This window comes from Gallus gallus, chromosome 1 (assembly GCF_016699485.2).
Source record: "Gallus gallus isolate bGalGal1 chromosome 1, bGalGal1.mat.broiler.GRCg7b, whole genome shotgun sequence".
NCBI classification, from domain to species: Eukaryota; Metazoa; Chordata; class Aves; order Galliformes; family Phasianidae; genus Gallus; species Gallus gallus.
The window spans coordinates 10,074,514-10,085,546 of NC_052532.1; the positions used below are offsets into that span (position 1 = coordinate 10,074,514).

The 11,033-nt window shown below is 36.8% G+C and overlaps 1 protein-coding gene across 8 annotated transcripts in view; it reads left to right on the forward strand.

The window, feature by feature from the left end:
• The window catches only part of PCLO (piccolo presynaptic cytomatrix protein), a 330,682-nt gene that overhangs the window by 135,460 nt on the left and 184,189 nt on the right, over positions 1–11,033 (forward strand). For all 8 annotated transcript variants that reach the window (XM_040665411.2, XM_040665421.2, XM_040665430.2 and 5 more), the window contains 1 exon segment: positions 8,791–9,930. In XM_040665411.2, the coding sequence (XP_040521345.1) occupies positions 8,791–9,930 (1,140 nt within the window).

An 11,033-nucleotide genomic window follows, 5' to 3' on the forward strand; every position in this document is an offset into this window, starting at 1 on the left:
ACTGCAAACCAAGAGTATACTGTTATTGCAGAACCATCTGCAGAGCCTCAGGGTGATAAGGATAGGTTATTTGTTTGACTAGAGGACAGGATTTACCTGTAGAAACACTCTTTAGACTAATATACTTTGGCAGATAAGCCAATACTCCAAACAGTGATAGTCCATGTACCTAACTCTTGAGATGTTCATACTGGAAATATGAAAATAAATTGATAGTGGTGTATATTCTAAAACAAAGTCATAGTACAGAGTCTGAAAGAGTTGTATGTGAAGGTAAAAAAATGTAAAGTACTTAATATAGGTATAGTATCATAGAATCATAGAATCACAAAGGTTGGAAAAGACCCACAGGATCATCTAGTCCAACCATCCACCCATCACCAATGGGTCTCATTAAACCGTGTCCCTCAACACAATGTCCAAATGTTCTTTGAACACCTCCAGGGTTGATGACTCCATCACTTCTCTGGGCAGCCCATTCCAGTGCCTGACCACCCTTTCAGAGAATTAGTATTTCCTAACGTCCAGCCTGAACCTTGCCTGGTGCAGTTTGAAGCCATTCCCTCTAGTCCTACAATTTCCATTTGAGTTATAGAAGTCAACAAGTGAATACATATTCTCACAAATCTTGGGAAATCAGGAAGATATTTATTAATTTAGTTATAATAGGTGTTTTTTAACCCTATCTTGGTAAGGTTTTGACTATTAACAGGCTTGTCGAAATTGAATTTTCTAGATTCACTACATAAAAAATTCAGCTCAAGTTTACAGAGTATCATTTCACGTGAATTAGAGTTTAGTTTTATAATGAAATTCCTATGGTGGCACCTTGAGATCTTTAAATATTATCATGACAGCCAATGCAAGCATGATATGTAATTGTCTAAAGGAGTTAGAATGTCACAATCTTTTCCTTGCCTGGTAGAAAAAAAAAGGTTTATATTGCATTTCAAGTAGTGTTTGTAGACCTCCACTGTAATTCAGAATTTCTCGAAGTATACATATGGCTTAATCATCTCAACCTCACTGAAGTACTTGAGGCTCAACCATTGACTTCTCTGGCCTTTGGATGAAGCTCATATCCACTTTGTTGGTTTTTTTTTCCTTCATTGTGGTTGAGTTTGCCATGAAAACAAAAGAAGTGACCACCAGAGGCATTGAAATGCTCGATGAGAATTTCTTTGTGTAGGACCAGGGAGGAAGACTTTGGGCAACAGCACTCCTACACCTAAACCTGTCAGTGCAATGAAGGAGTAGTAGTCATACGAAAATAGGGAAGTGCAGGTAAATGCAGAGAGAAAATAAATATGGTATTGTTCCCCCCCTTGACCAATAAGAGCAGTTATTTTTTAACATTTTGCTTTGACAACTATGATGATGTATACAATAGTGCTTTAACACTTGATAGTGCATTAACACTTGATGTAGGATAAAAAAGAAGAGATCATTTGTGACAGCAAATCAGCTGCCAAAGTTCCAGGAGTAGTTTTCATTTTTTTGGGGAGCCAAAGCAAAATTGTGGGGCACTAAAAATAATGAAATCTTCTATGAAATAGAAGAAATATGATATGAAATAGAAGGAATACTCTATGAAATAGAAGAAATGAAACATAGAAATCTTCTAGCTAAAATGTTATTGTTTCTGATGCCATGGTATTAGTTTCTAGCACATTCACAAGATCATAGAATAGTTGAGGTAGAATAGGAAATTCAAAAGTCATCATACTTTTTTTTTTTTTGGTCAGGGTAATAACAATCTAGAGAATAACAAGCTTGGGATGTACCAACACTTTGGAGACATAGATGGGCTGTTCAACATCTTTTTGAGCACTATGAATGATTTCAGGCATCCAAGGTGTGTCTGTTCAAAAGGACAGAGTCCCTGAAAGAGGCTGTTACTAAGCAAACGTAAATTGGAATGGAAAACAATAAGCAAGGGGAAACACAAAAAGGGAGGGAAGGTTCAAGTAGTGATTGCTAACTGTTGTATTTTTTTCTGCTGTCAGATGTCTGATTTGGTGGTCCTGTTCTGCATGTGTGTCCCTCCATCACTGTGCAATGGTGGTGGACTTACAAGCAAAAACACTCAAATTGCAACAGACACACAGCAGACAAATCCATCTGAAGAAATGCTAAAATTAAAATACCACCTCACAGAAATCCTTGAACAGTCTCTGCTGGCCAGGGAGTCATCAGCAAGTCAGGGCAAGCTTCTCCTGAACCTTGCAACAAGCCATCGCTGCTGCTGAGTTGCTGCCATTCACTTCTGCGTATTTTGCTTTGTTTTATTTTAAACCTTTTCATGCCACTTTTTTTCTTCATAAAGTCTTGTCTTGACAATGATGGTCCGTGTTTTTTTTTTTATTATTATTATTTATTCCCTGGCTTTTTCTCGCATATTTTTCCTCATCGTAACAACCTTTATCTCAGTAAAGCTGAGTAGAGATCTCACAGCTGTGCTACATCAAACTAGGCCTTGCATAGTGAGATAGCTAAACTTCTGAGCTGAGGGTTTCAACAGCCCCTTTCCACCTTCTGTTCACAAAAAGTCTGCTCTGTAGCAATCAGGACAGGAACCTCTCAAGAGGAAGACTGCCTCCAATTCTGTGTTATGTTATAAGTCTCCAAGGCTTTCTTCTCCAGGTGGATGTCAGGGTTTCCAATGTCTGAATGCATGTTTAATTTCAAATAGCTAAACCATTAATATAATTTAGGATAATTTTCCTCCATAGGAGATCTGATTTTATTACCTGGCAATTTACTCTTCTCTCATAATTTGACTAGTAATTTCATGGTAACACAGATTCAGTTATTTTTCTGGAACCTAGCTACAGGCAATGCATAAGATTTTATCTTTTTTTACCTGTAAAATAAATGATGTTTAAAAAAATATACATATATATAGAATTTACCTGATACAGTCCTCTTTCAGAAAACACATATTGAATTCTAGTATATGGTCTTTTTCTTCATCACAAGGATTAATTCTACTTTCTTTGAAATTACTTTCTAAAACTTTGTAAACATTGGGTTGGACTAGCAGAGCTGCAGTTACCAGAATCAATAATTCTCCACATTAAATAAGTGCAGATATGAGTTAATATGGGTCAACTGTGTGTCACTCAGTTTGGATATATGACATATTTATCATGACTACTTGATATTGCTTTCATATGCCAACAGATCCTAATGATTACTACTTGCTGCTGACCATGTGCTTTCCCCTCAAATATGATGATTCTTTGTGCTCATTTGCTCTTGACATTTGCTTGTGTTCAATTTCACTATTACAAAAATAGATGAGATTAAAGCACATGTTATGTGAACGTTACCTTTAATTCTGAAGCCATTTTGACTGCACTGTGGATATCCTTTTACCTACAAGTATGCCAAATATTGTTTAAAATTTCTTTGCAGAATTTCACTTAACTCAAGTTTGGTAATTTTTTCTTCATCCCTACTTTTTACATTATGTAAGATGTGGATTGCTGTGCTAATCAGGGTTTTGTGTTGTTGTTTTTTTTTCCCCTCCACTCTGGGTGGGTTACTTGATTACTTTTTTTGTTCCTCATAAGTGGCCTAGGAAACTTCTTGTGCATAGCCTGTACGAAGCTATCATAAAGACCTTGGAATCTCTGTACAAGCCTGTAAAAATAAAAACAAAATCAATTGAAAACAAATATATCCTAGGTAAAACTGTCTTAAAGTTGCAGAACAACTGGCTTATATTAGCATTTGTAACACAGTAAATGTCTATTCATTATGGTTTTTTTGTTTGTTTGTTTGTTTAAGAAACACAGAAATCTATTCATATCAAAAAAATCAAAGTAACAAAGAAAGGGATGGAAAACTTGCATAAAAAGAAAGGTATTTTAGTAATTGTCTACTTTTTTTCTCTCTTTTTTTAGATTAGGTAAATACTGAGAAAAAGCATGCATTTCTTGTCATAGCCGTATTCCATTTTTTATATTTAAAACATAGTTTTTGATAAAGATTCTGTTTGTCAATGTGGTTATTTTAGATAGTGAAATCAAAAGGAAATTAATTTTTCAGATATGTACTTCTTCATCCTTTTTTATGTTCCTTTATTGGTTTTGTGATTTGATTTTAATGAGAGGAGAGATGAGAAAGAATTAGAAAGGGGTAGAGGTATTCTCCATCCATGACAAAGTAGTTTGTTGTTCTCTAGATGGAACTAAAGCTTCTGAGGCCAAGCAAGAGATGTTCTGTGGGATGCAGTGTTTATGTTCACCTTCACAAACACATTAAATACTTTGAGTTGCTTTCAATTAGAGAAAATTTTGGTTTACCAATTGATGTTTGCTAGGAGTGCATAATGTATTGACATATTGCAATATAAAATCCTTTATTGGCAGGGAGATAGAATGGTTGGCCTGTCATCTTAAGCGTGATGACACAGCATGTGTGGGACAACTGGGGGATCAGGCTCAGCCAGCATGGGTTCATGAAAGGTATTTCCTGCTTAACCAACCTGATGAGCTTCTGTAATTGAGCAACTCACCTAGTGGATGACAGAAGGCTGTTGACGTAGTCTACTTCAGCAAAGTCTTTGATACATTACACTCCCATAGTATTCTCCCAGGGAGGCTGGCAACCAGTGGCTTGAACAGGTACACTCTTTGCTGGGTAAAGAACTGGCTGGTGGGTCATCCCCATAGTGTGGTGGTGAATGGAGTTAAATCCAGCTTGTGACTGGTCACAAGTGGTGATCTCCAGGGATCTGTATTGAGGCCAGTCCTCTTTAATGTTGTTATTGATGACCTGGATAAGGGGACTGAGTGTACTCTCAGTAAGTTTGCAGATGACACCAAGTTGGAAGGAAAAATCATTCTGCCTGAGGGTAGAAAGGCCCTTCAGAGGGAACTAGACAGGCTGCATCACTGGGCTAAGGCCAGTGGGATGAAGTTCAACAAGACCTAGTGATGGGTTCTGCACTTTGGCCACAAAAACCTCAAGCAACGCTACAGGCTTGGGGCAAAGTGGCTGAAATTCTGTGTGGAAGAAATGGACCTGGGGCTATTGGTCAGCACTCAGCTGATAATGAGCCAAAAGTGTGCCCAATGACTTCCTGACTTGTATTAGAAATAATATCAGTAGCAGGACCGGAGAGATGATCTTCTCCCTGTACTTAGCTCTGATGAGGCCACACCTTGAGTACTGTGTTCAGTTATGTTTCCCACACTACAAGAAAGGCACCAAGGCCCTGGAGTATGTCCAGAGAAGGACAAAGAAGCTGTTGAAGGGTCTGGAGCACAAGTCTTATGAGGAGCAGCTGAGGGAAGTGGTATTGTTTAGTCTGTAAAAGAGGAGGTTCAAGGGAGACCTTATCAATCTCTACCACTGCCTGAAAAGAGGCTGTGGCGAGGTGAGGGTCGGCCTCTCCTCCCACATAAGTAGTGACAAGACTAGAGAAAATGGCCTCAAGTTGTGCCAAGGGACATTCAGGTTAGATATTAGAAAAAAATTATTCTCCGAAAGAGTGGTAAGGTACTCAAATAGGCTGCCCAGGGAGGTGATTGAGTCACTGCCCCTGGAGGTGTACAAGAAATGTTTAGATATACTAAGATACATGGTTTAGTGGGGAAATAGTGGTGGTAGGTGGACTGTTGGATTGGATGATCTTGTTCTTTTTCAACCTTGGTGATTCTATGATTTTCAACTTAAACACCTGACACTATGGCTACTAAATACAAAGCAAAGGAACTGAAATACTTGAGCCCTTGCATGATATTTGCAAAATAGACCATTGCAGTGACTATTGGATGTATGAAATTCTCAAGATGACGTTTATTTTTTATTAAACTGGATGAGGAGAACTTTGAGAAACAGCTCCTTTGTCCTGTCCAGCAGTATGGGGTTGTTAGAATTATTGAAAACACAGGGAAAGAACTGTGTATTTAGAACATTAATGCAGATGTGTATTGCTTGTAATACCAAGAATGATGTCTGCTGACAACATGGGAACCAAAGAGTGTGAATATTTCTGTAAAGATCTAAGAAAATTTATTTAGTGAAGATTGCTGAAGGAAGATGATGTCCATTTCATGAGTCTTAATAAATTTGGGTTGACAGGCTAACTGAAAAGATAGCCTTAGGCAAAATTAGTATTCAGGGCATGAGGTTTACTGAGGAAACATCAAGTCTAAAACTGAGGCATATGACTTCATGGTACAAAATTTAATTTTACAGAGAACCATTCTGACAGTGAATCAGGAGCTAGAGGGCTGGTGATATAAGATTTTTATAGGTTCTTTTGTGATCAAATATCCACTTGATTATAAAAACTTAGATTGTATTATAAAGCATATAGCTTGGTAAAAGTATTTTCCATGTCTATATAACTTTATAACTTTAAAAAAGTAAAGTGAAAAGTAGATGCAAAGGTAGCAAAAGTCCAAGAGGAAGGTTCATTAAATCACTGTGTATCTGGACAATTCCGGATCATCTCACCAGCAGCTCTTACATCAGTATGGCAGGGAGGAATGACTGGTTCTTCCATTTCTTGACAAACATTAAACATAATTTGCTAATTCACTCATCATCAGCTGCCTTTGTTCATCTTAATTATCATTATTTTTCTTTTTAAGATGCTTGTTCTATGATGTGCTTAGAGCTACTGTGTGTGAATCTAAGAAGGGGAATGTGAATGAGCAATGAGGAGGTTGCAGTTGAAGAGATACTAAAAGGGATAAGAGTTAAATGTGTTATGTGTAGGAAAAAAAAAAAAAAACAGAAACCGTAGAAACTGGATAAATTATCAGGAAATAAATTAAGTCATGTGGAAGTGGTATTTTGAAAAGAAAGTGTGTACTGAATGCCTTTTTCTTGATTTTAAAAGCTATTTGAATCTAGAATTATTTTGAATTAAAATTGATCAATTATAATTATCTACTCAACTTTAAACAGCAATCATTGAGAAAAGAATCAAAAATCAGTCATTTTTTTCTTTATTCTGTTTATAATAAAAATTAGCTAGTGTATTGAGACATTTAGGAACTCCTGATAATACTACCATCTTAATTTTCATAGGTTAAGACCAAATTTGTTTCCATAGGTATTAATTCTATTTTGAATTTTTAAAAAGTGGTTCACAGCAAACTCTATCACAGCAGATGTTCTTGTTGAGAAATGCCAGACCAATGACAATATCCTGACATCACCTAAAGTTAAGTATTCTTGGTAGGAGAACCTACCAGTTCTTTCATTGTTATTAAGCCTCCCACAGAAAAAAGCAAGATTCATGAAATCAAAACTAGAGCAGGGAATGTGATACTTAGAACCCTGTAGTTCAGGCATTCGTTACTGCCAGGGTTCAGAACTGGTCTTCTAGTCTCTGCTTTTGGTGTTACATTGTTTATTACTTAATTAGTTTGTAATAGAAATGTGTGAGTGTTTCTGGGATATCACATTTCTACTACTTATTTTAATTAGATGCCACATTTTCTGGGCAAAATTCTAAAATATCAAATAGTATATAATTGATCAGTTGTCTGTGCTGATAAGTAATGCTATTTACATTATTAGCTATGTAATTACTATTAAAACAATTTTGCACTGTTTTTCATGTATTTTGTATTCAGTAAATTGCAACGTTAACTAAATCAGAGAAATACACTAACTGATTTGGTCAGACAATCTGTCATCACCATAAAAGGAATCAGAAACAAGCACTAAAAGATTTTAAGGTGCAGTATAGACCTTATATTTCATTAGCAAAGTAGAGCTAATTTTTAAAACATAAAAATTCATTATGTATTCTCATATCAAGAAGTTTTGGAGCTTTTTCTTTCTCTTTAGTATTTTTCCGTATTTCACTACAAAAAAGACAAGGATCTCCTGGACAGAGTCCAGCAAAGGACCACAAAGTTGACAAAGGGCCTGGAACACCTCTCTTATAAGGAAAGGCTGAGTAATCTTCAGCCTTGAGAAAAGAAGAGTGAGAGGGGATCAGAAAAATGTCAATAAATATCTAAGGTGTGGGAGGCAAAAGGACAAGGCCAGACTCTTAGTGGTGTGCAGCAATAGGACAAGAGGAAGTGGCCACAAGTTGAAGCATAGGAAGTTCTGCACAAATGTGTGTAAGAACTACTTCACAGTAAGGGTGATGGAGCACTTGAACAGGCTGTCCAAATAGGTTGTGGGGTCTCCTTCTCTGGAGATGTTCAAGACCTGCCTGGATGCCTACCTGTGCAACCTGGTCAAGGGAGCCTGCTTTGGCAGAGGAGTTGGACTAGATGATCTCCACAGGTCCCTTCCAGCCCCTACAATTCTGTGGTTGTGTGATTCTGTGATTTCTGTCTTTAAAATTTCCTTTTTCTATTCTAAAGAAACTGTACCCCAAACCTCACTAGAAGGAGTCTGATTTCTTCTATGTAGTAACTGGCTAACTGGCAGCAAGATCTTTTATGCAGATTTGTCCTTTTTTTTCCTGATTTTCTGGAAAGTAGAGTAAGAAGGGACTGTGCAGAAGGGAGCAAACAGGTGTTCTTCCTTGGTTACTGCCATATTAATTTAAACTTCAAAACATACACAAAAAGTCAAGAGAGAAAGGTAACTTCTAAAAAAAAGGCATAGAGTTTGTCAAAGTTAAAGAGATTTACAGAGTTAGAGGTAAAGTTACTATTGGTAGATTGGTAGAGGATTTAGAAAACAGTGCGTGTTGGAAATACACAAGCAAATTTTCTACATGAAGGTCATCAATATTTCAGGACTACATATTTTACTGTTATGTTTTCATACAAATAACTTCATATGTTTGTTCTATCACAGGTACAGGAATGGCTGTGCTTAAACTGTCAGACCCAAAGGGCAATGTCAGGACAACTTGGGGATATGGGCAAGGTGCCACTTCCAAAACTAGGCCCTTCACAACCAGTATCCAAGCCACCTGCAACTCCTCAAAAACAGCCTGTGCCTGCTGTCTCACATTCCCCACAGAAGAGTTCCACACCGCCTACTCCAGCAGCCACAAAACCTAAAGAAGAACCAAGCGTTCCGAAGGAAGTTCCAAAACTTCAGCAGGGGAAATTGGAAAAAACATTGTCAGCTGATAAAATCCAGCAAGGAATTCAGAAAGAAGATGCAAAATCCAAGCAGGGTAAACTTTTCAAGACACCTTCAGCTGATAAAATACAACGTGTCTCCCAGAAGGAAGACTCAAGACTCCAGCAAACAAAACTGACAAAGACACCATCATCTGATAAAATTTTGCATGGAGTTCAGAAGGAAGACATAAAACTTCAAGAGGCAAAATTGGCAAAGATACCCTCAGCTGACAAAATCTTACACAGACTTCAGAAAGAAGACCCAAAACTCCAACAGATGAAAATGGCAAAGGCACTATCAGCTGACAAAATCCAACCTGAAGCTCAGAAAGAGGATGTACAACTTCAGGAAGTTAGATTGTCCAAGGCAGTTTCAGCTGATAAAATTCAACATGGAATTCAGAAAGATCTAAATCTTCAACATGTGAAAATTGAGAAAACTTCTTCAGTGGAGAAAATCCAAGAAGCTCAAAAAGAATCAAAACTTCAGCAAGACAAGCTGCCAAAGACACTTTCAGAAGATAAAATTCCTGCAACAGTAAGTTCAGATCATAAGAAACTTTTAAGCAAATCTGAAGAAGACAAAAAACCTGAGCTCCTGGAAAAAAGTACTCCACATCCAAAGGACAAAAAAGAGCAAATTACAGCTGAGACAACAGGGCACATTACTGAACAGAAAGTGGAAGTTGAAGCACCTTGTGACAAACTGCATGAAAAGAAACAAGAGGATGTTAAGAAAGAGGATTTGACAACTGGAATTCCACAGATGGTTTCAAAACCTGAAAAAGCGGAGGAAGAAAAAACTCCTGTTCCAGTGTCACGTCTGCCAAGATCTGACCATGTGGAAGCAGTGAGAGAAAAAATAGTAAGTAGCTTTTTCCCTCTGCTTTTCTCCTTTGCTACAATTTAGAATCCCATCCTGATGGACCCTGTCATTTACATCTTCCTGCTCTTTATTGTTATGGATGATTGGATCATCCATATGAATGATACAAGATGATTCTCAATGACAGAATTCTCTTGCTAAGTAAGAGTTACACCAGTTAGTCCTGCTTTTTGCTTGCAACTTTCCAATAGTTCTTGCATGATTTTTAGCTTAAATAGTTAAGCATTTGAAACTAACTCAAAGCTTTTGTTTCATCGGTTTTCAAATATTTATGATTCGTTTAACTGCTTCTGTAGACCCTCAAGGCTTTGGAGTTTAATTGTTGAAATTGGAACATTTTCATAATTCTTAATCCCAAAGGCAAATAATTGATGATAAGTTGCACAGTATTTTGAACTACCAAAGGACGACAAACATTTTAGCAATATTTTGTGATGCCTGAAAATGATATATTAAAGTTCACAGCCTTTACATCTTTTAAATGTTTCATCTGCCTATCCTGTGTTTAAGTAGTGTTTGTGGTGAGCTCTTCATTCAGATCATTAGATGACTTTATAATAGGATGTACTAGAAGGCTTTATTTCTAAATAAATTCATTTCCTAAATATGAAGTCAATAACAAGCCACTTATCAGTGGAGGTGGATAACATAGACAATTTGTGGATAAATGACAAATAACAATTTTTTTTGTGCATCAGTACTGAAAATTAGGTGCTGAACATTGTTACTAAAGTAGGAAAAGATTTAGGAGAAAAGTCCAATCTTGCCAAAATTATGTTTTTAAATAAGATCAGTTAAAAATATCAGGTTTTTGTCTCTTTCTTTGTTTGTTTGATAACCCAGGTATTTGAGCAGAAAATTATTCTGATTAGGAAGTCATGCTGTGGAGATTTCTGTTAAAAATTATTATTTTTAGAAATCATGTTTGCAGTCAGACACATTTCCATCACATGATGTGTTTATATGACACAATGGTATCAAGAGATGTGATATCACGTGGTTGTACTGAGGGAACACAAATTTTGTTCTCAGCGATGTAGCCAAAATCCTCCTGTCTAGAATAAACGAGAAAGAGATCTAAG